At 22.8% G+C, this 27,588-nt stretch overlaps 3 protein-coding genes across 5 annotated transcripts in view; 2 read left to right on the top strand and 1 right to left on the bottom strand.

Moving 5' to 3' along the window:
- Positions 1–686, bottom strand: part of LOC117181367 (alcohol dehydrogenase class-3) — a 30,561-nt gene extending 29,875 nt beyond the window's left edge. The window contains exons 1-2 of one of the 2 annotated variants that reach the window (XM_033373959.1): positions 569–636; positions 450–513 (exon numbers count right to left, since the gene is read on the bottom strand). In XM_033373959.1, the coding sequence (XP_033229850.1) occupies positions 450–470 (21 nt within the window). In that variant the 5' untranslated portion in view covers positions 471–513; positions 569–636. Of the gene's footprint in view, positions 1–449 lie in introns of both variants that reach the window. The other variant, XM_033373958.1, reaches the window with a different exon arrangement.
- Positions 687–840: 154 nt separating this feature from the next.
- Positions 841–27,588, top strand: part of LOC117181362 — a 31,816-nt gene continuing 5,068 nt past the window's right edge. Inside the window, exons 1-6 of one of the 2 annotated variants that reach the window (XM_033373953.1) lie at positions 841–980; positions 10,110–10,212; positions 10,301–10,531; positions 15,178–15,366; positions 19,317–19,788; positions 26,196–26,475. In XM_033373953.1, coding sequence (XP_033229844.1) covers positions 10,167–10,212; positions 10,301–10,531; positions 15,178–15,366; positions 19,317–19,788; positions 26,196–26,475 — 1,218 coding nt within the window. In that variant the 5' untranslated portion in view covers positions 841–980; positions 10,110–10,166. The remainder of the gene's footprint in view (positions 981–10,109; positions 10,213–10,300; positions 10,532–15,177; positions 15,367–19,316; positions 19,789–26,195; positions 26,476–27,588) is intronic. The other variant, XM_033373954.1, reaches the window with a different exon arrangement.
- Positions 5,848–6,552, top strand: LOC117182023 (phosphatidylinositol-glycan biosynthesis class F protein). Its single transcript, XM_033375041.1, has one exon. The coding sequence runs from the start codon at positions 5,848–5,850 to the stop codon at positions 6,550–6,552; it is 705 nt and encodes a 234-aa protein (XP_033230932.1).

Below are 27,588 nucleotides of genomic sequence, written 5' to 3'. Positions count from 1 at the left end.
CATTAATCTGTTACCAAAAATTTGAATTTTCAAAAAAAAAAATGAAATGGTTATATTTTCAGTTAATTTTCAACTTCTGGTCAACCTGCAGTGACAAGATCTAATTAAAAATAAAATTAAAAACGGTTTTATGGAATAATTTTCATTATAACAATTTGATTCGTGGAAAATTACAAACCAAAATTGAATTTTAAGTATATTAATTCGTATGAAATAAAAACAAAACGTTAATAAATAAAATTTCTAATTTCAGCAAATAAATTTCCTCCAGGAAACTCTTGAAGAAAATAATTTTTTTTCAGTCAAACATTTCTCCAACCACATGTGTATAAATAACCTCTAATAATTGTGTAAGAAGCTAATAAAACGCATGCAAATTTATGAACAATAAAATACTATTTTTATAATGTATATAATAAGTTAAAAAGAACTTGAAAATAAATTTTTACCTTGCCGGCTGTATCTGCCATGTCGATTTTTTTTAATGATCGAAAAATAAAGAATGTTCCTGACTAAAACTTATCACGCGTTTAGAGACTTTTTAACGATTCTAATCTCTTTGAGAGACCTGATACTGAATTACTAATTATAGTAGAAATATTTAACAATATCAAAGATATTACAAAAACCTTTTTTCCGGTCAAGCTTCAAGGTCACAAATTGATGAAAGTGTAAGGTTAGGTAGATCTTAGGAAGGTTAGCTTTGCTCACGAAACCAATGACAATTGAGGTTTTATTGAAATCGAATGTTACAGCCAATCAGATTCGAGTTTAGAAAAATTGTTGGCAGCCTTGGCAACATTTGACAGTTTGCACACGGCACCCTAATTTTGACAGTTCTCTTATGTTTTTGAAGTCGTTGAAGTTGTTGACGTTAACATAACCTCATACTATCTCTTGAACGTTATCACAATTATCGCAATTTTATACTTTAAGATCGAATTATTCACAATAAAACGAGTGAAATCCTATAATCTGAGGTAAGAATTTTTCGGATTTTTGTGAGGTTTGTAAAATTGCTTCTTTTTTTCTTGTGCTTGTCGTATTTTGTGTTTTTAACATAAATTTTGATTTTGGCCAATTTTATATCAGGATTTATGTAAATTATTTTCTTTGCTAAATATGTTGTAAATTGATTATATTCGTAAAAATTACATTAGCTTGAATTTACGAATGCGCGGTTTGAAAATATTTATTTAAATTTATAAAGCTTATTTCAAAAAATTTTCTTTTGAATCTCATAAATTTCCTCATTTTCGAAAACTTCAATTTTTATAGTTTCAATTTTTCATTTAAATTGAAAAGTAATTTTGTTAATTTAGGAACTACAAATTCTTCCTATCAAGGTATTCAAAAATTATATTTTTTTTAATTCGTTTGTAGTCTTTTATTTCAAAACATAGAATTTATCTTTTAAATATTCGAAATGCTTTATAAATTTGATTTTTATTTTCCCAGGACCTTTTTAGTCTTAAGTATTAGGATGCCCAATCAAAATTTGAGTTTTGCAAACGCTACCCCGTACATTTTTTCATTTCGGTATTAAAATTCTACCATAAATCTTCTTTTATGTGAAAAAAATTGTTTTGAGGTCTGAGCCAATTTAGATTTTATTTCATCTATTCAATATAAATAATTAGAAAATTAATGCTTATGATTAAATTAGATTCATCTATTTTCATGATAATTAATTTTTCAATTTAAAAGCTTTAGAGTTAAAAAATTTAAATTTCATTGGCTGTGATTAATACGTCTAGTTGTTCACATTGCAAGCTTAATAAAGTCGAAAAATTTCGTTAACATTTAAAAATTATTTTCAATTCATTTGAATTTTTTTAATTTCATCGGATTTTTTTTCATTTTCCTTATGTTTTTCTAACTTTACTCGGATTTAATTTAATTCATTGGTTTTTTTAATTTTTACTTTATTAAATTAAATTTCATTCTGTTGAATTCGCCCTGAATTTTCTTGATTCTAAATTTATTTCCATTTTACTGAAATAAGTGGATTTTTTTTTATTTTTTAAATTAATTTTAATTTTTGTGAATTGTTCTTGGATTTTTTGAATTCACTCTGAATTCTTATAAATCTATCATGAATTCGTTTAAATTCACTTTGGTTTAAATTCCTTTGAATTTGTCTTAATTTACTCCAAGCACAATGAAATCGATAAATTTCGTTAATATTTAAACATTATTTTCAATTCCCTTGAATTTTTATAAATTTCTTCGGATTTTCTTTCAATTTCTTTATTTTCTTCTATCTATACTCGAATTTTATTTAATTTGTTTATATAAAAATTTTTTTCAGTTAATTTAAATTCTGTTGAATTTTCTATGAATTCTGTTCATTCCCATTTTCCTCAATTTAATGGATTTTTTGTTTTTTTAATTTTCATTTGATCCACTCAAATTCTTATGAATTTGATTAAAGTCTCATGAATTCCCTTGAATTTTTCGAAATCTATTACCATTTTACTGAAATCCATGGCATTTTTTGGATTTTTCTAATTCATTAACATTCTTTTGAATTGTACTTGAATTCTTTTGAATTCCCTATGAATTCTTAGGAATTTATCCTGAATTCGTTTAAATTCACCTGGAATCCTTATAAATTCTATCACATTCTTTTGAAATTTTTGGAATTCTTTTGAATTTGGAGACTTACCTCATTTTTTCTAAATTCACTCTACCAAAAAAATGAATTTTTAATAAAAAAATGAGATAGTAATATTTTCAACTAAAAAAATAAATTTGCAACACAAAAACAACGAATTTTTAACAAAACAGTTGAATTTTTAACCGTACAAATTAATTTTCAAGAAAATATATGAATTTAATTTAACCATAAATATGAATTTTCTATAAAAAACACGATTTTTCAACATAATAGATGATTTATTAACTAAAAAAGATAGATTTTCAACAAAAAATTAAATAGATATATTTTCAGTTAAAAAATTCATTTTTAACGATAAAAAAACGAATTTTCACAAAATAGTTAAATTTTCAACAAAATAAATAATTTTTCAAATGAAAAATTTAAATTTTCAATTAAAAATGGAATAGTTCAATGTTTAGTTTAAAAAATTAATGTTTAACAAAAAAATTTTTTAACAAAAATTTAAAGTTGTACTTTAAGGTAAAATATTAATTTTTTACAACAAAAAAAAACGAATTTTTAACAAATTGGTTCAATTATCAATTAAATTAATTCTAAAAATAAATATGATTTTTCAAATGAAAAAGATAAATTGTCAACCAAAAATTGAATAGTTAAATTTTTAGTTTAAAAATTAATTTTGAACAAAAAAAAAACAATTAAAATTATATAGTTAAATTTGTTGACCGAACTAATTTTGATAATAAAATATTTTTTTTATAATAAAATAATTAAATATTTAACCATACAAATTAATTTTCAACAGAATAGATGAATTGAATGTATCCATAAACATTAATTTTTTACTAAAAAGATTCATTTTCAACAAAAAAAGCGAGTTTTTAATAAAATAGTTAAATTTTTAACCATAAAAATTAATTTTCGAGAAAATAAGATGAATTTAATTTAACCATAAAACATTATTTTTCTACCAAAAAGATAAATTTTAAGCAAAAAATGAAATAGTTATATTTTCAGTTCAAAATATTAATTTCTAATCAAAACAAAACAACGATTTTTCACAAAATAGTTATATTTTCAACAAAATATATATTTTTTTTTAAATTAAAAAGATACATTTTCAACAAAAAATTGAATAGTTAAATTTTTGGTTTCAAAAGTTAATTTTTAACAACAACAAAAAAAATTAAAAGTATTTAATTAAATGCTTGACCAAACAAATTAAATTTCAACAAAAGATGAAAGAGTAATATTTTTAGTTCAAAAAATTAGTTTTTGTATTAAAAAAAGAAAGAATTTTTAACAAATTAGTTAAATTTTTAACAATACAAATAAATTTTCAAAAAAATAGATGCATTTAATTGAAGCATTAACATTAATTTTCTATCAGAAATACGATTTTTCAACCAAATAAATTATTTTTTAAATGAAAAAGATAAATTTTCAACCAAAAATCGAATAGTTTAATTTTTAATTTAAAAAATGAATTTTTAAGAAGAAAAAGTATAATGTTAAACTTTTGACCAAAAAAGTTAGTTTCCAACATAATAGATAAATTGAATATAACTATACACAATAATTTTCTACCAAAAAGATGAGTTTTCAACATCAAATGCAATAGTTATATTTTCAGTTCGAAAAATTAATTTTTAACCAACGCATAAAAACCAATTTTCACATAATAGTTACATTTTCACAAAAATTAACTTTCAACAAAATATATTATTTTAAAAATAAAAAAGATGAATTGACAAACAAAAATTGAATAGTTAAATTTTTAGTTTAAAAATGTAATTTTTAAACAATGAAAAAAAGAATCGAAAGTGTGTGGTTAAATTTTTGACCAAAGAAATCAGATGAAATTAATTTAATCATAGACATTGATTTTCTATGAAGAATAGGAATTTTCAACAAAATAATTTTTTTTTAATGAAAAAAATGAATTTTAAATCAAAAATTTAATAGTTAAATTCTTAGCTTAAAAAGTTCATTTTTGACCAAACAAATCAAATTTCAACAAAAAATGAAAGAGTTGTATTTTCAGTTCAAAAAATTAATTTTTATATAAAAAAAAGAAAGAATTTTTAACAAATTAGTTAAATTTTTAGCCATACAAGTTAATTTTCAACAAAATAAATGAAATTGATTTAATTATAGACATTAATTTTCTATCAAAAATACGATTTTTCAACGAAATAGATTATTTTTAAAATGAAAAAGATAAATTTTAAACAAAAAATTGAATAGTTATATTTTCAGTTTACAAAATTAATTTTTAGACAAAGAAAAAGGAATTGAAAGTGTGTAGTACATTTCTTGACAAAAAATTAATTTTGAACAAAAAAATAAAAGTTACATTTTCAGTTAAAAAAAATTAATTTTTAACCAAAGCATAAAACCCAATTTTCACAAAATAGTTACATTTTCAAAAAAATTAACTTTCAACAAAATAGATTTGTTTAAAAATGAAAACGATGAATTGACAACCAAAATCAAATTTTTAACAATTTTTAACAAAAAATGAAAGTTTTAATAGTATGTAGTTAAATGTTTGACCAAATAAATTAATTTTCAACAAAAAATGAAAGAGTTCTATTTTCAGTTCAAAAAATTAATTTCTATATAAAAAAAGAAAGAGTTTTTAACAAATTAATTTAAGCATAGACATTAATTTTCTATTAAAAACACTATTTTTCAACAAAATAGATTGTTTTTTAAATGAAAAAGATGAATTTTCAATCAAAAATTGAACAGTTATATTTTCAGTTCAAAAAATTAATTTTTAACTAAAACAAAAAAGGAATTTTTAACAAAATTATAAAAATTTTCAGCCATACAAATTACTTTTTAAGAAAATAGATGAATTTAATTTAACTATAAACATATATTAAAATTTTCTTGGTATTAAATTAATAAAATAAAACATTGTTATTTAATTATATATTAAAATTGAAAAAAATTACGCACACTCTAGGAAAAATTCCCTGAAAACTCCCAGTCCAGATAAGGCACACCCAAGTAATACTTATTTTCTGACCTCAAACGGCCGAACGGAACGTCTAAAAAATATTTAAAAAATAATAAAATAAAATTGATGGCAATCTTTTTCCACCAAAATGAAAAAATTTGAAGAATAGCATTCGCAAAATTCAAATTTTTATTCCTCACCCTAATAAACATCAATGAAAAAAATTAAACTACCCCCAGGCTGAAAAAAGGGAAGAATGCTTATCGACATTCTGCCAGGAGAGCAGCATCTTTTGCTCATCTATTGCTCCTTTACCTGCATTTACCTGCCCGGAATCTTACTCTTGCTGAAATTCACCAACAGTCTTTACGACGTCGGAACCTACAAATTCATCCCAATCCTTTTCGCTCTCATATTTGCGGAATTGGTCAAGGTATGGTTCTCTCTTTTGCAAACGAACGAGGTGACTCTAAAAAAGACAGAAACCCGGGCCAACCCAAAGTCGAAAAAATTGTGCACCAAGACTCTCAAAACTGGATTTAAATTTCTAGTTTCCACATCTCTACTCTCAGCAATTTACTACGTCGTGATCGTTTTATTTGGAGCGCCTATACTCTCTCATCATGAAGAAACAATTATGCTGACTTTAACTTTAACAACTTTGACTTTCGTGCCAGCCTGTCTGCATTTGGGAATCGATACTGCCCTCGCCCTTTTGTTCGGAATGCAAGTCGGTAATGGAAATTTGTTTGCTGAGGCTGTGAAGACCAATGTGAAATTTACACTTTTGGGCACCTGGCTCGGGGCAATTGCGATTCCCCTCGATTGGGATCGACCCTGGCAAGCGTGGCCGGTTCCTTGTGTAACGAGTGCCTTGTTTGGCTATATTTTGGCCCATGTTGTTACTTTAATTAGCATGTTACCGATCATGAAACAGGACAAGAGCAAGTCTCATCGATAACGACAACAATGGGAATAATTTTGGCAGTTGTTGATTTACATTTTGGAAAATTATTATTTATTTATCAGGGGTAACTTAAATTGTGAGTTGTTTTTTGAATTGCATGATTGCGAATTTCAAACCAGATATATTCACAAAAAGATGAATTAATTAATTTTAATTATTGATGCTGGATTCTACTTTAAGCCAGACGAATCAGACGATTTTTGATTCTTTGGATACTTGTTTAGTTGACATAATATTGATTTCCAAAGATTTTTTTATTATTGCAATTTTTCTATTTTGGACAATTCTTGTGTCTAACAAAATAAGTACACTAGTTCATAGTTATTTTTTATTTCAAAAATATCTATATTTCTTTAAAACTTGATTACCGAAAGGGGCGACTGAATAATATCGAAAAATAAAATTCCTGAGATTGAAATTCTTGAAAATATTTGAAATAGGAAATTGGCGAAATATAACAACTCTGACTTGAGAAATTCTTGAATAATAAAATTTCTGAACAATTTGTAAAATTAGCGAAATTGCAAATTCCCGATTAACGAAATTTCCGACACTATAAAGTAATTGAATATAAACAATAAACTTTTTTTAAAATTATATTTATTCATTAAAAATACAATAATAAAATATTTTGATATTTTTTTGTTATGTTTAATGTATTTAAAAAAATTATTTTTTGCATTTGAAATAACAATAATTGAAAAATAATCTACTATTCACATTTAAAAAAATGCATTGATGTTTGTTTTCAATAATTGTTATTTTATATCTAAAAAATAAAAAAATACTTCGAACTTTGCACAAATTTTTTTCGGTCAAATTATTTCATATTATATTTTAATAAATGAATAATAGTAATAAAATTTGTTTTCATTATTTAAATTTGGGAAATTTCTAGTGTCGGGAATTTTATTATTGAGAAATAGTCAAATTTGGTAAAATAAAAAACTCGGGAATTTTCAAATTAGGAATTTTTATATTTCGGCCAACCTTGATTTTCTTTATAATTCATTATTTTATTTTTTAAAATGGCCTTTTAGAGAAAGGATGAAAAAATATGTGCTTTAAATAAATTAATAATTCAAAAAATATATTTAATGAAATTTTTTCTTTCTTTTAGTCTTCCTTTTGAAAAATAAAACTTTTAATTTTTTACATCGGTTTAATTTTTTTGCAGTTTTTTGGTATGATTATTAATTAAAGGGGCTGTAAATGATTCTAGGGTTCACCATATTGATAAAAATTATTTTTTTATTTAACCTAGTTAATTATTAAACATATAATTTGTAAAGAACCCAAAAAAATTAATTTATAATTCCCTATCGAGTAAAATAACTTTTTCTAGTAAGCAGTAATAAAAAATAAGAATTTAAAAAAAATGTGTTCAATTAAGCATTTTTTTAATAATCTAAAAAACAAAATGTTTTTTTTTTTTGGATTGAGTAAAATGCATACTTTTTTTTTGAAAAATTGGATATATGGAACCTAAAATATCTTCAAATTGAATCACGAAAAACATTTTTCTATAAAAGCAAAATACTTTAATGATTTTTTGATTCAAGCTGAAAAAAATGCAGGTTTGACATATTCAACTTTTTCCATCAAAATTTGCATTTAACATAATAAAAAATGCTTTTTTTTTAAACGATTTATTAAGAAACCACTGAAAATTTTCGAAAAATAAAATTCCCAACATTCGAAAATTCCCAGAAAAGGGGAAATATTAGAAAAAATTTTTCCGAAATTAGAAAATTTCTTACAAGGAAATGTTCAAATCCAAATAATTAAGAAATTGTTAAATAATAAAATTAAATGCAATATTTTTATTTAATGAGCATATTTTTAATTCTATTTATTATTTTGTTATCTATTTATTACTAAAACTATTTTTTAATTGTTTAGATTATCGGGAATTTTATTTTTCGAAATTTTTTAGTTTGGATATTAACTAATTTAAAAATTGTTTTTTTCTTTTTTTGAATGCCAAACAGATTTTTTTTTCTCTGAGCCCAAAAAATTCAATTAATTTTTCGCATTTTATTTTCAGAATACCGAAAAACTATCAAATCATTCATAAAACTGATATAATCAATTAAATATTTTCTTTCGTAATAGAAAGAATTAAAAAACTTCATTTTTATGACTTAAAGAAAAAACATTGAATTGCATAGTAAAAAATTAGATTTTAAATAAAAATTAAAAGAATAAAATAATTTTATGTAAAGTACCTAGGTGTTGGGACGATTGAAAAATCCCTAGTAATCAAATTCCAATAACAGAAAATTTTTTAATAGAAAATTCACGAAATAATAAAAGATTGTTGAAGTATAAAAATTCTGAATTGGAAAATTCTCGAATTTAAACAATTAACATTTTTTAAATTAATTATTTATGAAGAATAAATTCTGATGAACATATTTCATTATTACATCTTAAATAAATAAGTAATTTTATTACATTTTTTTTTATTTTCGAAGTAGAAAATTCCCGAAAAGCTAAAATTGCCGAAACTAGATAATTTCGGATTTAAAGAATTAAAGAAATTATTTATTCCTAAATATTATTTATTTATTAAAAATACAATAATGAAATACTGAAACAATAATTTTAAAAATATTGTAAGTTACAAAAATGTTCTGTGAACAAATAATTTTATTATTCTATTTTTAATAAATAACATTGATTGAAAAACAGTTCTTTTAATTGTTTAGTTTCGGGTTTAATGTAATTCGGCAATTTTTTATCGGGAATTTTATAATCTGATAACATTAAAATTCGTAATCAAGTTTTAAAAGAATTCCAAATTTTTTGTTTAAAAACATGAAAAATGATAATGAAAAAAAAGAAAAAGTGCAATAACTTTCCAAAAAACAGTTGGTTGAAGTGAAATCTTTTGTTTTCAAAAAAATAGATGGTGTAATGGTCAGGTTTAGGCAAATCGGGATCCACTAGATAAAAATTTTTAAAAATGACTCGAAGATTTTTTTAAAGAATTCAGAACATTGTCCAATCGACGATAAATGTATCTAAAATGTTCCAAATATTCCTCTGAATTATTTTAACTTATGTATTAAGATCGACGTGTGTTTTTTTATCGCAAAGAAAAAAAGGTATTTTTAATCTTAGTCATTTATTCTTCAAGCATTTAAATGCAAAAAGTATTTAAAAACTTGGAATTTATTATTAAAATTCATCAGTATTTATTAAAAAATTTCTTTAAAAAAAATGAAAATAATGCCATGAAAGATTTCCTTTAAAAAAGAAAATTGTATTATTCTTTTTATACAAAGTGCGTTTAACACATTCATAAAAAGTAGCCTTAAATTCTCATATGTACCAAAATATATAATTATCTAGTCGAATGTCTTCTGTAAATTTTAATGTATTGTAAAATCTACTAAAAAAAAAAAATTATATGTATTAACAGAAATAGATCAATAAATATATTTCTTCTCAGTTTTAGAATTTTTCTCCTTTTCTATTTTTATATTTCCCATTCCTTTTATTAAATTTTTTTATTTCTTTTTATTCATTCAAATTGAATGTTATAGGAGCAGAAAATTTAATGCAAAATTTAAGACCTGATTTAAAATCAAAGGGCGGATACGATGGAAGAAGCAACAGAATCTCTAATTTTAGAAGCTTTGAGAAATGGTTTGTTCTTGGAAGTTCCTAAAAAATTATATTTTTTATTCTAAGAACAATTGTTGAGAAAATTATTTCCTGAATAATTATTTTTCAGGGGCTTCTCTGAAGTCTGTGAACAACTATGGAGAAAATTTGTTGCATCTTGGTGCAGCGAATGGCTATTTTCGAATTGTAAAACAGATTTTGGAAAAAGGGGCTTGCGACATTGACCGTAAAAATGTTTTCGGATGGACTCCATTGATGCAGGCTATCAGGAATGGAAAAATTAATTGTGCCGAAATTCTCCTCGCTAATGGTGCAAATGTCACTGAATCTACTTATCTTGGTAAAATGTTTGTTTTTTATTTTATAAGAAATCCTCTTTTTTCTCCTCTTTTCTAGAAACTTCTCCCTTTTCTCTTTTTTTGGTTCAAACTTAACTGTTTTGTTAAAAATGTATAGTTTTTGGGTTGAAAATTCATCTCTTTTGTAGAAAATTCGTCTTTGTGGCTGGAAAATCCAATACTTTGGTTACCAATGAACTTTTTTGTTGAAAATTCAACATTTTTTCTAGAAAAAAAAAATCTTTAGCTTAAAAATTCAATAATTTGGATAAAAATTTTGTTTTATGGGGATTCAAATGTTGAATAGAAAATTCATCTTTTTAGCTTAAAAATTCAACAATTGGGTAAAAAATGGAACTATTTGGTGGCAAATTAACTTTTTTTCTTGAAAATTGAACTCTTTTGTTGAAAATTGGTATTTTTGGTTTCAAAATTCATCTTTTTCGGTAGAAATGTCTTTTTTGTTGTTAAAAATCAAACTGTTTGATAGAAAATTAATCTGCTTCAGTAGAGAATTCAAACTATTTGGTGCAAAATTAACATTTTGGTTGGAAATCCATATTTTTGGTTCGAAAAATCAACTCTTTTGTAGAAAATTCGTCTCTTTACCTGTAAAAGTCAATATTTTTGTTGCAAGTTATTTTTTTCTTTGAAAATTAATATTTTTTGTAATAAAATTCAAATTTTTTCTAGAATATACGTCTTTTAATATTAAAAATTCATCACTTTGGATTCAAAATAATTTTTTTTTGTTAATAGTTTAACTATTTTGTAGAAAATCCATCTTTTGAGCTTAAAAATTCCAGAATTTTGTAAAAAATTGAACTATTTGGTTGCATATTAACTTTTTTAAAAAACTCTACTCTTTTGTTGAAAATTTTTCTTTTCGGTTTAAAAATTAACCTTTTAAGCAGAAACTTCAATATCTCTGCTTTGGTTGATTATTCAAACTATTTTGTTGAAAATTCATATATTCAGGGGAAAATTTGAACTATTTTTTAGAAAATCCCGCTTTTTTAGTTTTAAAAATTAGAAAATTTCATGGTAAACTTCACATTTTGGTTGAAAAATAACTTTTTTGTTGAAAATTCAACTGTGCTCTAGAAAATTCCTCTTTTTAGCTGGAAAATTCAATATTTTGGTTGCACATTCAATTTTTGGGCATTAAATTCAAATTTTTGTCTTTTAAATGTGTATTTTTAGCTTAAAAAATCCACAGTTTGGTAAAAAAATGGAACTAATTCGTTGAAAATGAACTTTTTTCCTGAAAATTGAACTATTTTGTTGAAAATTGGTCTTTTTGGTTTCACAATTCATCTTTTGTGGCAGAAATTTATTTTTTGTTGTTAAAAATCCAACTGTTTGGTAGAAAATTAATCTGATTCAGTTCATAATTCAATCTATTTGGTGGAAAATTTACTTTTTTGTTGAAAATTTACACTTTTGGGTTACAAATTAAACTGTTTTGTAGAAAATTCGTCTTTTCACCTGGAAAAATTAATACTTTGGATACAAATTAAATTTTTCTTGAAAATTCAAATTTTTTCTAGAAACTGCATCTTTTAAAATTAAAAAATCATCACTTTGGATGTAAAATAAGTGTTCTTTTTGAAATTCAACTGTTTTGTAAGAAATCCATATTTTTAGCTTAAAAATTCAATAATTTTGTAATAAATTGAACTATTTGGTTGCAGGTTAAGTTTTTTTTCTTAAAAATTCGACTCTTTGTTGAAAAATGTTCTTTTTGGTTGAAAAATTCATCTTTTTAGGCAGAAATTTCTTTTTCGATGTTAAAAATGCAACTATTTGGTAAAAAACTAATTTGCTTTGGTTGATGATTCAAACTATTTTGTTGAAAATTCATTTATTTCGAAGAAAAAATAGAACTATTTTGTATAAAGTCCCGGCAAACTTAACAATTTGGTTGAAAAATAACATTTTTGTTGAAAATTCATGCTTTTGGGTTGAAAATCCAACTATTTTGTAGAAAATTCTTCTTTTAAGCTGGAAAATTCTATACTTTAGTAGCACATTCACTTTTTTGTTGAAACTTTATATTTTCGGGAACTAAATTCAAATGTTTTTCTATAAAATATGTCTTTTTAGCTTAAAAATTTAACATTTTTGATGCAAAATAATTTATTTTTTTTGGTAAATCAACTGTTTTGTAGAAAATCCATCTTTTAAGCTTAAAAATTTCACAATTTGGTAAAAACTTGAAATATTTGGTTGCAAATTTACTTTTTTTCTGGAAAATTTAACTCTTTCGTTGAAAAATTGAACTATTAGTTTAAAATTTACATTCAAATTTGAAAAATGATAATTCCGGTTCGAAAACTAATTGCTTTGTAGAATATTTCGTCTTTATGGCTTAAGAATTCAACTTTTTTGGTAAAAATACAATCTTTTTTGTTAAAAAATAAAACAATTTGATTATAATTATTTGTAGTTTGTTGAAATTTCATTTTTTTCGTACAAAGTTAATATTCTCTGATGAAAATTGATCATTTTGGATTGTCATTCAATGTTTGATTTTTTTTTAAATTTTCATTTATCTATTTTAGTTGAAAATTAATCATTTCAAAAACTCATATCTTCGGGTTAAAAATTCGACTTTTTTAAAGAAAAATCGTCTTTTTGGCTTGAAAATTTCAAAAATTCGTTGAAAATAAGTCTTTTTTGTTAGGAAATGAGTCTTCTTGGTGGATAATGCATATTTTTGGCTGAAAATGTCCTTTTTGGTCTTTTTTTCATAGAAAATTGGTTTATTTTGAATTGGAAATTCAATATTTTTCGTGGACAAGTCATCTTTTTTTTCAATAAAAATTCATCTTTCTAGGTTGAAAATTAACTTTTCTGTTGAAAATTCTACTGTATTCTGAAAATTGCGTGTTTTTCACTTGAAAATTGTATTTTTCAATTAAAAATTGAACCATTTTGTTTAAATTAGTATCTTTCGCTTAAATGTTGAACTTTTGGTTTCAAAATTTGAGCATTTGATTAAAAATTCAATTATTTGTTTAAAATTCGATTATTTTGTTGGAAATTGGTCGTTTTTGGTTGAATTTAACTGTCTGATTTTAAATAAAAATATTTTTTGTTTGAAATATAAACTCTTATATTTTTTGTTGAGAATTCATATTTTTTGGCTAAAATTTCAACTACTTGGTTGAAAGTTGAATAATATTTCCATTAAAATTCATTTTAATTTTAGAAGATTGATCTCTTGAGTTTAATATTAAATTATTTTATTGATAATTCTGTTTTTTTCTATTTGAAATAATAAAATAAATAATAAATAAATTTTTGAATAAATAATTTGGTAGCAATTTCAACTTTTTGTAATTTAAAATAAAAAGCTTGTTTCATTGTGAATTTAACTTTTTTTGTTAAAAATTTTTCTACTTGGTTTAAAATTGAACTGCCTTGCAAAACATTCATTTTATTGGTTGAAATTTGAACATTTTTTTTCTAGAAGATTCGTTTTTTTGTTGTTGAAAAAATACTTCTTTCGGCTGAAAATTCATCTATTCCATTATTGGTTAAAAATTGATCGTTTTTACTTGAATACTCAAATATTGATTTTAAAATTCGTCCTTTTCACTGGAAAATTAATCTTCTTGATTAGGAATTCTAGTTCTTAATTGAAAGTGAGACTAATTTGTTTAAAATTCATTTTATGAGTTGAAGCTTCATCTCTTTCGTTAAAAATGTATTTATGTTGTTGTAAAATCGTTTTTACTTTGGTGGAAAATCGATTATTTGGACTGCAAATTTAACTATTTCATTTTTGGCTGACACTTGATAACTTTCAGTTTAAAATTCAATTATTTTGTTTATAATTATCTTTTTGTTGAAAATTCGTCTTTATGGCATTAAAATTCAACTGCATTTTGAAATTTTTCGTTTTTGGGTTGAAAATTATATTATTTAGGTAGAAAATTCAACTATTTGTTCAAAAATTGATATGTTTGGGTTACAAATTCAACAGTTTTTGAGTTAAAATCTTTCTTAGTTCCAATATTAATTATTACGTTTTTTATTCAGAATTAATTTTTTTTTATTGAAGATTCCACTGCTTGGTTGAAAGTTGAACCCCTTTCTAGCTATTTTATTGTTTTTTTAAATCAGCTTTACCATTTTAGTTGAAAAATCAACATTTAAAAAAATTTAATTATTTTATGAAAAACTCAACTATTTTGTTAAAAAGTAATTTTTTTCGTCGACAATTTATCTGTTTTTTTTATTATTTGCCTTCTTTGTAGGTTGAAAATTCAAATAATTTGTAAAAAATTCAACTATTTGTTTGAAATTGAACTTTTTGGTAAAAAGTTCTTGGTTAAAAATTCATCTTTCTTGTTTGAAAATTTAACTGTTTTTTAAAAAAATGCATATTTTTAGCTTGGAGTACAACTATTTGTTTAAAAATGCATCTATTTAGTCTAGGATTAATTTTCAAAATTCATCTATTTTGGTAAAAAATTAATTTTTTTTTTTATTGAAAATTCAACGTTTTTGTTGAGAATACAATATATTTCGATATAAAATATTAAGCTCTATTCGTTTATTAAGCTCTTTATTTATAAATTTTAAGTTTTAAAATTTTTAATGATGGAGGTTTCATATTTTATTCATAAAAATTTTTTAGGTATGTCAGTAATTGGATTGGCAACAGCAGTAGGCAAAGAAATGTTTGAAACCGTTTACAAATGTTGCCCTTCTGCACTTGAAATGACAAATTTAGACGAGGTTGGTCCACTGAGCATAGCAGCAATGAAAAATGACAAAGATTTATTCTTAAGACTTTCGGAATTAGGATTGGATCCTGCAGAAGCAAGTAAGAGTTTTTCAAAATATAGATAAATATTAAGGCGGTCCAAAAGTTTTTTTTTAAATTTGTCCCCTATAAATTCTTTTCAGCGAATCATCATTATTTTTGGAAAATAAAATGTAATTATTTGTTAAAATCTCCTAAATAGAACACATGAATTAATTAAATAAATAAAAAATTAATTTTCTACTGAAAAAAAAGAATTTTCAACAAAGTAGTTTAATTTTTAACTTAAACAGATTGCTTTTTAACTAAATTAAATTTTGAATTAAAAAAGATCTATTTTAAACTTAAAAACATGAATTTTTTACTCAAAATGAGAGAATTAAATGATCAGTTATAAAAAAAAAATTTCAACAAAAAAAGAGGATTTCCATGAAATAGTTCAATCTTCAAACAAATATTTGTTAAAAAAGTAGTTCCACTTTTAAGCAATTCATTGTACATTTAACAACAAAAGATTCTCAATAAAAAATGTAATAGTTGATATATCAACCAAAAAAGATGAACTTATAAAAAATCATTTGAATCTGATCAAAAGATATTCATTTTCTACATAAAAGTTCTACCAAAAAAGATTAAATTTCTACGAAAAGAGAGCAATGTTTAACTAAATAGTTAAAATTGTAAACAAAGAATTAATTTTCTACAAACAAAACTTTTAAACAAAATTCATAAATTTTGAATCAATTAGTTAAATTTCGAACTAAAAACGATACTTAAAAAAAAAACGAATTAATTTTCAACCAGACAGCTATATTTTTAACCAAAAAGTTCCATTTTTACTCTGAAAATTAAAAAAACTAAATTTGTATGAAAAGAGATGAATTCTAAACCAAAAAGATGAATTTGCGACGAAAGAGTTTAATTTTGAACTTTTAACCAAATATTTGAACTTGCAATAAAAAAAAGTTGAAAATTTACGAAATAGTTGAAATTTTAAACAAAAGAGATTTATTTTAAGCAAAATAGAACAATTTTTAATGAAATAGTTGAATTTTTAAGCCAAAAATATACATTTTTCACAAAAGTGTAGAATTTTTAACAAAAAAGTTTATTTACAACATAGAAAGATAATTTTATACCACAAAGATTAATTTTCTACGAAAAAATAAGAAGTTTAAATTAAATTAAGGAATTTTGAAGCGAGAAAGATTAGTTTTTTAAAATGAATCGAATTTTCAACCAAAAAGATGAATTTGCTATCGAACTGATTAGTTTTCTACAAACAAAAAAAAAACATTTTCCAGCTAAGTTGTTAAATTTTCAAACAAAAAAGAAGAATTTGCTTCAAAAAAGTTGAATTTTCAACCCGGAGATATTAATTTTCAATAAAAAATTAAGTTTAAAGCAAATAATTCAATTTTAAACAAAAATGGTTGAATCAAAAAAATAAAATAATTCTCTGAATGATAATCCAAAATGATCAATTTTAATACAAAAGCGATGCATTTTTTTAACCAAAAAGACGAATATTCCACAAAAAAAGTGAATTGCGACCCAAAAATATGATTTCTCAACAACATTTTTTATTGTGAAATAACAAAATATTAAATTTCAACAAAAAGAGGTAAATTTAGAACAAAAAAGATTAATTTCCAACAAAACAGCTAAATTTTCAACCCGAAATTATTAATTTTCAACAAAAAGATTAATTTTCGTACAAATAGTTAAATTTTCTACCGAATTGTTAAATTTTCAAACTAAAAAGGTGAAATTTCTACAAAAAATATGAATTATTATAATTGTTAATTATTATTTAAAAGTTAATTTGCATCCAAATTGTTGAATTTTTACACTAAAAAACTGAAAAAAAAAATAGTTTAGTTTTTCCCAGAATATATGAATTTTCAACAAAAGAGTTGAATTTTTAAGATAGAAGTTGATTTCCAACTAAGTAGTTCAATTTTCTACCAAACTGTTGAATTTTTCAGCTAAAAAGATGGATTTTCAACAAAAAAGTTAATTTTCAATCAAAGTATTCACTTTTCTACCTTAAAAAGACGAATTTTCTATAAAAAAAGATAAATTTTCAACAAAAAAGTTAATTTTCAACCAAAATATTGAATTTTCCTGCTAAAAAGACAAATTTTCTATAAAAAGTTTAACTTTCATCCCGAAAATATGAATTGTTATAATTAATTATTAGTTGAAAGTTAATTTGTAACCAATTTGGTGGCTTTTTACACTAAAAAACTGAGTTTTCTCCAAAGAAGTTTGAATCCTCAACCAAAGCAGATTAATTTTCTAGCAAACGGTTGCATCTTTAACAAGAAAAAAGAAACTTCTGCATAAAGAGATAAATTTTTAAATCAAGCCAAAGAAGACGAACTTTTTAGATAAAAAAGTCGAATTTTCAACCCAATTGTTAAAGTTTCGAGCCAAAAAGACGAATTTTCTACAAAAAAATTACAATTTTAACTAAAAGATATGAATTTTTAACAAAAAAGGTAATTTTAAACTAAGTAGTTAAATTTTCTACTAAATTATTGAATTTTCAAGTTGAAAAGACGAATTTTTTACAAAACAGTGCCTTTTTTAACCGAATATATGAATTTTCAACTAAATAGTCGAATTTTCCACTAAAAACATATTAATTATCTACCTAAAAAGAGGAAGTTTTAACAAAATAGCTATATATCTAACCAGATATTTAAAGTTTGGCATAAATAGACAATTTTTTACAAAAAAATTTAAATAAAAAATGTAATTTTTGATATTTTAATTAAATAAGACGAATTTTAACAAAAGTAGTTGAATCTTCGACTAAAATATATTGATTTTACACCCAATAGTTTCCAACAAAAAAGATTGATTTTTTACAAATAAATTTTTAAAAAATACATAAATTTTTAACCGAGTAGTTGAATTTCGAACTAAAAATGATTCTTTTTACACAAAACTAATTAATTTTCGAAAAAAAATTAATTTTCCACCAAAATAATAGATTTTTTACCGAATTGATAAAATTTTTAAGATAAAAAAAACTAATTTGATATGAAATAGTTGAATTTCCAACAAATAAATTATTTTGCTTCCAATATATTAAATTTCCCAGCTGAAAAGCGAATTTTCTACAAAGCCCAAAAGTTCATCAATCCCAAAGTATGAATTTTCAACAAATTAATTAATTTTAAATCAAAAACAGTTGTATTTTCCACACAATTGTTAAATTTTCAAGCCAAGAAGATGAATTTTCTACAAAAAAGTACAATTTTAACTCGAAAATATGAATTTTTAACAAAAAAGGTAATTCTCACCTAAGTAGGCAAATTTTCTACTAAATTATTAAATTTTCAAGCTGAAAAGACGAATTTTCTACAAAACAGTGCATTTTTTACCCGTATATATAAATTTTCAACAAAATAGTCATTTCTAACCAAATATTTAAATTTAGGTTTAAACAGACAATTTTTTACCAAAAAATTCTCAATAAAAATGTGATAGTTGATATTTCAACTAAATAAGACGAATTTGAACAAAATTAGTTGAATCTTCAAATAAAATATATGGATCTTACACCCAATAGTTACCAAAAAACAAGATTGATTTTTTACAAATAAATTTTTTGATCGAAATACATAAATTTTAAACCGAGTGGTTGAATTTCGAACTAAAAATGATTAATTTCAAACAAAAAAATTAATTTTCAACCAAATAGTGAAAACATTATTAGAGACGAATTAAGAAAAAAAGTTAATTTGCAACAAAGGTATTAAATTTTCCAGCTAGAAAGATGAATTTTCTACAAAAAAGTTTAAATTTCAACAAAAAAGTTAATTTTCCACAAAATTGTTGAATTTTCAAGCCAGAAAGACGAATTTTCTACAAAATAGTTGAAATTTTAATTCGAAAATATGACTCTCTAAAAAAAACTTAATTTTCGAACAAATTAAATAATTTTTAACCAAAACTTGAATTCTTAAATTTTTCTTATTCCTAAATATTTTTTACAGACACTTCCGCCCATTTGATGATGAAATCTTCCATGATTCCGGAAATATATTCATTGGCCAAGCCTATTGAAGAGACAGAATCCTACTGGAATGATTACGCCGACAATATTGCAACATTTGAGAAACAAAATGATGATAATCCAAATGTGCCACCAGGCAATAAAATTGTTGTTCCAAAAATTTGTATTCAGGAAATCGAAGCAGAAAATCCGAGACCTTTGGAATTAAATAAAATAAAGAAACCTAATTTGACAATTCCTCTTCAAGAAACAAATACGCAATCTAAAAGTTTGATTTCGCCAACGCTTACTTACAATTTTGATGGCGCTTTTCCTCCTTCGCCAAATCCCGTTTTTTTGAGAGATGAAAATAATATTTTTGAAAATAATGATATAAATGAGGAGTTCTTTTTTATGGAGGTTCATGATCTGAAATCAAATTCTTATATTGTTTGTGATCGTCCTTTGCGCAGGTAATTGGATAAAAATTTTATTTATTTTTTTTTTTACTCTTTGGGATTTGAAATTATTTTTAGTGGCCGCTTTTATAGCCGGAAAAAATCCCGGGTTTTCGCGTTTTTGAGCAAAAAATAATCGGCCATTTTTTTATTTTTCCTCGAAAAAAAGTCTTGAATTTCGTCGATAATTTTTTTTTTTCTGCAATTTTGAACCATTATTCCTTTTTTGACATATTGAGAAAGAAGTTCAACTTTCAACCAATTTTTGGAATTTTTTAACCAAGAAATATGTATTTTCAACAAAAAATGTAATAGTTTTTTTTAACAAAGGAAAAATTTTCATTTTAAATCAAAAATAGTTCAATTATACCAAAAAAGGCGAATTTACAACCAAGAAAGATTTTTCAGTCACGTTGAAATTCTATCCAAGAAGATTAATTTTCTACGAAAAAAGATGAATCCTTAACAGAATACATACATTTTTAACCAAATAGCTGAATTTTTAACCAAGAAAATTAATGTTTTACCGAAAAAAGCGAATTTTAAGCAAATTACGTAAATTTTTCACAAAATACATTTTTTGTTAAATAGATTTGTACTAAATCAATGAATTTTCAAGACAAAAGACAAATTTTCTATGAAACAGTTGAATTTTCAACCCGAAAATAATAATTGACAACAATAAAGTTTGTTTTGTAACAAATCAGATGAATTTTCAACAAAATATTAAAATTATCAGTTAAAAAATTAATTTTTTACAAAAAAAAGAACTTTGAACTAAATAGTTTGAACAATGAATGTGATTTTAGTCTAAATTTGATTTGATTATTTTTAGTTTACATTTGTTTCGTTACTAACAATATTTAAATAAATATTTTAATTTTTTAATTAACCTAAAATAAATTTTCATTTAGGAGGATTAATTCTTAATTAAAAAAAAAAAACGAATTTTCTACAAAAGAATTTAATTTTGTGCCATATAGTTAAATTTTTGACCAAAAAGTTGAATTTTCATTCAAGAAGGATTATTTTTCATCAAAAGATATAATCGTCAACAAAATACAAATATTTTTTAAGAAATAGTTAAATTTTTAACTCAGAAAATTATTATTTGACCAGAAACGACAAATTTTAAACAAATAACAAAAGTTTTCCACTAAATAATTTGAACAATGAATGCGATGTTAGTCCAAATTTTATTTGATTAACGTTTAGTTTAAATTTTGAAACAGAAAAATTATTTTAAAAATCTAATAGATAAATTTGCTTTGCAAAGAAACGTATATTTAAAAAAAAAAACAGTTTAACTCTCTACCAAATTGTTGATTTTTCAAGCCAAAAGACAAATTTTCTATGAAACAGTTGAATTTTCAACCCGAGAATATTAATTAACAACAATAACGTTTTTTTAAATAATTAATCAGTTGAATTTTCAGTTAAAGAATTAATTTTTTACAACAAAAAAAAAAACGAATTTTGAACTAAATAGTTTGATCAATGAATTTCATGTTAGTCCAAATTTGATTTTATTATTTCTAGTTTATATTTTTTCGTTACTAACATTTAAATTAACATTTTAATTTTTTTATTAACCTAAAATAAATTTCCATTTTGGAGGATTGATTTTTAATTTTTAAAAAACTAATTTTCTACAAAATAAATTAATTTTGTACCAAATAGTTAAATTTTCGACCAAAAAGTTGAATTTCCATTCAAGAAATGTTTGAACTTTCAACTAAGAAAATTAATATTTTACTAGAAAAAAACCAATTTTAAACAAATAACATAAATTTTACACTAAATAATTTGAACAATAAATGCGATGTTAGTCCAAATTTTATTTGATTAATTTTTTTTCATGTCTAACATTTTTTGACTAAATGGTTACATCTTTAAACCAAAAAGGATGAATTTATAAACGAGAACTGAATAGATAATTTTTTTTTTAAACAAAAGAATGTTTCACTAAACAGTTGAATTTTATATCAAATTGTTGAATTTTCAACAAAATATTAAAATTTTTAGTAAAAAATTAATTTGTCTATATTTTTTCGTTACTAACATTATTTAAATAAATATTTAAATTTTTTAATTAACCTAAAGTAAATTTCCATTTAGGAGGATCAATTTTTAATTTAATAAAGAAACGAATTTTCTACGAAATAATTTAATTTTGTACCAAATAGTTAAATTTTTGACCATAAAATTAAATTTCTATCCAAGAAGATTAATTTTCTACTAAAAAATTTAACTCTCAACAAAATATATACATTTTTAAACAAATAATTGAATTTTCAACTAAGAAAATGAATATTTTACCAGAAAAGACAAATTTTAAACAAATTACATAAATTTTCCACTAAATAGTTTCAAGAATGGATGTGATGTTAGTCTAAATTTTATTTTATTAATATCTCATTTTTGTCATGTCTAACATTTTTTGACTAAAAGGTTACAGGTTTAAATAAAAAAAGATTAATTTATGAATAAAACTGAATAGGTAAATTTTCTTTGAAAAATGAATATTTTACAAAACATTTGAATTTTATACCAAATTGTTGAATTTTCAACACGAAAGACAAATTTTCTTATTTCTAGTTTATATTTTTTTCGTTATTAGCATTACTGAACTAAATATTTTAATTATTCAATTAACAAAATATAAATTTCAATTAAGGAGAATTAATTTTTAACTAAAGAAGAACGAATTTTCTACAAAACAGTTTAATTTTGTACCAAATAGTCGAATTTTATACCAAATTGTTGATTTTTTTTTTTTATAAAACAGTTGAATTTTCAACAAAATAGTTACATTTTCAGTTTAAAAATGGTCTTTTAACCACAGCAAAAGACGAATTTTTAACTAAAATGATAAATCTTTGATTAAAAAAATTAACTTTTAATAAAGTAGTTCAACTTTCAACTAAGGAGTCGAAATTTCAAACTAAAAAGATAAATTATGAACTTTAAAAGTTGAATTTTCAAGGAAAAATATAACAGCTGATATTTCAACAAATAAATATTCTAATAGCAAATAAAAAACAATTAGATTAAACTCATAAAGACACAGTTTTAACAAAATATTGTAATCCTTAACCAAAACAGATTAATTTTCAACTAAAGCATTGACTTTTCTAGCTCAAAACACGAATTTTCTTTAAAAAAGTTGAATTTTCAACCCAAGAATATGAATTAACAAGAATAAAGTTTATTTGAAACCAATCAGATGATTTTTGAACAAAACAGTTAAAGTTTTAGTAAAAAAATTGCTTTTTAACAACAACAAAAAAAAGAATTTCAAATTAAAATGATGAATCTGTTAAAAATATTAACTTTTAAGAAAGTATTTCAACTTTCCACCAAGGAGTTAAGTTTTCAACCAAAAAGATGATTTTTTAACGAAAAATGTAATAGTTCATATTTCAACTTAAAATAAAAAACAGTTTGATGCAACCAGCAGACAAATTTTTAACAAAACTCTTTAAGCTACAGCTAAGACAGATTAATTTTCAACCAAAAAGTTGAATTTTATAACTAAAAATACGAATTTTCTATAAAAAAACTTGAGTTCTCTACCTGAAAATTTGTGTTTTCAAAAAAAGGAAATTATCAACCAAAAACGATTAACTTTTAAATAGTTGCATTTACATCCAAATAGTTGAATTTTCAATTCGAAAAGACGAATTTTGTTTAAAGACAGTTGAATTGTTAGTGTGAAAAGCTGAATTTCGCACAAAAAAGACTTTTTCCAACAAAAAATATTATTTTCAACAAAAAAAAGATGAATTTTCAACCAAATAGTTGATTTTTCAATCAAACTGTTTAATTTTCTAGCCAAAATGACGATCTTTTCGTAAGACAGTTGAATTATTAATTCGAAAAACTCAATTAAAAAAAGTGCATTTTCAACCAAATAGTTGAATATTTAAAAAAAATATCCACTAAAAATTTCTTTTAAAACCAAATCGTTGGATTTTCTTATTAGATTTTGTTAAATCAATTCTGTGGTGCTGTTGAAATTAAAACAAATCATTATTTTATAAACTTTAATGTTTTTTAATTGAATATATGGTTGACACTTGAACCAAAAAAGATAGTAATATTAAATAAAAAAATAGTAGAATAGAATTAAAAAGAATGGATTTTCAACCAAAAAATATCGACTTTGAATAAAATTCATAAATTTTTAATCAAATAGTTGAATTTTCTACCAGCAAATATGAATTTTTAACGAATTAGATAATTTTTCAACTAAATATTTTGATCAATGTATGCGATGCTTGTTTAAATTTTATTTTATTAATTTTTAACTAAATAATTGATTTTTTAAACTAAAAGATATAAATTTTGTAACTAGAAATGGTGTGAAGAAATTTTGATATGGAAGAATGAATTTTTAATAAAAAATGTTGAACGAAATGTTCAACGAAGTTGAACGATCAACAAAATAATTAAATTTTTAATTTAAAAAATAATAATTTGTAACTCAGAAAAAAATGAATTTACCAACTAAATATATGTATTTTGAAACAAACAAAAAATGATTTTTTTAAGAAACTATTTCAACTTTAAACAGGAAAGACTAATTTTTAACAAAATATATAAATTTTCAACCAAATAGTTTAACTTTCTGCGAAATTGCAATTTCTTTTCGCGGAAAATGCGTTTTTTCTACAAGAGAACTGAATTTTCAACCCGAAAATATCAATCTTCATCAAAAAAGGTATTTTATAATCGATCAGTTGAATTTTTAGCAAAAGAATATGAAATTTTTGTAGAAAGAAATACATTTTCAAATTTTTTTTCACAAAATATGAAATTTCTAAAGAAACAGATGCATTTTCAAATAAAAAAAAAAATGTTTAACAAAACAATTGAATGTTCAACCAAACGAAGAGAATTTTTTTTAATGCAATTGTTAAATTATAAAACGAAAAAGACAAATTTTTAACGAAACAATTGAATTTGAACCACAAAGAATAACCTTTAAACAAAACTGTTGAATATTACCACAATAATTCAATTTTAAACCAAATAATCAATTTTTTTATAAAAAAAATGGCTTTTTATGAAAAATTTAATATTGCCCTTTCCATCGAAAAGAATGAACTTTCAATCAAAAATAGTTGAATTTTCAACGAATAACATAATTTTTCAACTAAATATTTTGAACAATGTATGTGATACTTGTTTAAATTTCATTTAATTAATTTTTAACTAAATAATTGATTTCTAAACTAAATGAGATCAATGTTTAACTAAAAATTGCGTGAAAAACATTTTATTAAGAAGAATTAATTTTGAATCAAAAAATGAATTTTCTACAAAACAGTTGAATTTTCAACAAGAAAGTTCATTTACAACCAATCAGTTGAACGTTCAACAAAATAATTAAATTCTTAGTTTAAAACCAAAAAATTTCTAATTCAGAAAAAAACGAATTTTCCACTAAAATTATGAGTCTTGAAACAAACAAAAAAAATTATTTTTTTAAGAAACTATTTCAACTTTAAACAGGAAAGACTAATTTTTAACAAAATACATAAATTTTCAACCAAATATTTTAACTTTCTGCCAAATTGCCAATTTTTTGAGCGGAAAATGTGTTTTTTTCTACAAGGCAATTGAATTTTCAACCCCGATGAATTTTCAAATCAAAAATATAAATGTTGAACAAAATAATTGAATTTTTAGTTTAAAAAAATATGAATTTTTTACAAGATAATTGAAATGTAAATCTTCATGAAAAAAGGTATTTTATGATCGATCAGTTGAATTTTTAGCAAAAAAGATGAAATTTCTGTAGAATGAGATAATTTTTTTTTTTAAATTTCCAAAAAATATGAAATTTCTACAGAAACAGATGAATTTTTAAATAAAAAATATGAATGTTCAACCAAATGAAGAGAACATTTTAAAAATTCAATTGTTGAATTATAAAGCCAAAAAAGACGCATTTTTAACAAAACAGTCGAATTTGAAGCAAAAAGAATAACTTTTTAAGAAGACTGTTGAATTTTAACAAAATAATTCAATTTTGAACAAATAATAAAATTTTTAAATAAAAAAGATGGCTTCTTAACGACAAATTTAATATTACCTTTTTAATCGAGAAAAAAGAACTTTCAATCAAAAATAGTTGAATTTTCTACCAGAAAATATGAATTTTAAACTAATTACATAATTTTTCAATTAAATATTTTCAACAATGTATGTGATGCTTGTTTAAGTTTTATTTGATTAATTTTTAAATAAATAATTGATTTTTTAAACTAAATGATATCATATTTTAACTAAAAATGGCGTAAGAAAATTTTTATTAAGAAGAATTAATTTTTAATAAAAAAATGAATTTTCAACAAATTTTAGATACCTGAAGTGAGTTCGATGATTAAATATTACTAAATTTTGATATTTTCCAGATGCCAAAAGTTCCGTCCTCCCGATTTGGAATTTTTAAACGATTCTGCAGATTTAAATTCCACTCTCAGTTTTGTACCAGAGTATAGTCCAACAAAATCGCCGAATGTCCCTCCTGAAATTGAAGATGAAAATGCAGTTTTTGGGGAATCTACTCCAACTCCTCCCCATGCAAAAACACCGCCGAGAGCTTTTATCCTCACTCCTAAAGATGCGCCGATAGCTTTTTTGCTTCATAAATACGGCTTGGGTCGTCACATTTTGACATTTTTAGAACAAGAGGTGAGAATATTTAATTTATAAAAAAAGAAACTATTTTTATTTTTGAAATATTTAATAGGACTGTCACAAATTCGGTTAAAAAGTTCTTAGAAGACATTTTTTTAGGGTTTTCCATACATAAAATTAAAGTTTATGTTGGAAATTAGTTGAATTTCCAAAAATTATTATAAAATAAAATGTTGGTCAAATTGTTTCAATTAGCAGGCCTCGGACTCACGCCACTGTTGATACTTTTTGATACTTTTTTTTTACCTCGAAAAGTCCTGGAATTTTTTTCAGTTTTGGAATTTTTATCCCCTTAAATAAAAAATCTGGTTTTTAAACGTGTGCTCTGCTGAACGGAAAAAGACTGCTGAATCGCTTTTTGGTAGTTTTTATTTGATTTATCATTTTTAAAATTATTATAAAGTTATTTTAAAAAATACTTAAAATTTTCTTATTTATTCTAGACTTTTTTTAATTTAACAATACTTTGAATACAAATTTTCAAATCTAAGTCAGTGATTTTGAAAAAAAAAACTTGCAAAAATCAGGGATTTTCTAAAAAAGGCACTTTAAATAACTTCGAGGATAATAAATTAAAAAATTTTAAATTTTAGTTTGAAATTATCAGAGACAATAAGAAATTGATCAGAGTAAAATTTGAGAATTTTGAAAATGAAGTTTGTGGCTACTCTGATATAATGTTCTTGTTAATAATATATTTGCCTCGTATTTTTATTTCTTTTTATTAGTTTCTGCCTCCTGAAGATTATACTTTTATTCAAGAATTGTAATCTGTGGTTGCAAATTCAAAAATTTTTATTAAAAAGTCATACTTTTTGTTTGAAATATCTACTCTATATTTTTCGTTGAGAATTCATTTTTTTCGTAGAAATTTCCATTATTTGATTGCAGGTCGAACCACTTTAGTAAAAAATAAATTTTTTGTTGTTGAAAATTCTTTGTTTTTTGGTTGAAAATTAATTTTTTAATTTATACTTGAACTATTCCAGTTGAAGATTTATCATTTTGGATGAAAATTCATCTCTTTAGTTGAAAATTGAACTATTTTGTTAATATCCAATTTTCTGCCATGAACAAATTAATTTTTTAAACTAAAAATTTATTTTC

This window comes from Belonocnema kinseyi, chromosome 10 (assembly GCF_010883055.1).
Source record: "Belonocnema kinseyi isolate 2016_QV_RU_SX_M_011 chromosome 10, B_treatae_v1, whole genome shotgun sequence".
NCBI lineage: Eukaryota > Metazoa > Arthropoda > Insecta > Hymenoptera > Cynipidae > Belonocnema > Belonocnema kinseyi.
Note: the sequence above shows the minus strand (reverse complement) of the source record. Positions and strands in the feature narration are given on the sequence as shown.

Bases quoted from the DNA above. Each gene is read 5' to 3' on its own strand.
- LOC117182023 (XM_033375041.1), top strand. From the start codon at position 5,848: ATGCTTATCGACATTCTGCCAGGAGAGCAGCATCTTTTGCTCATCTAT.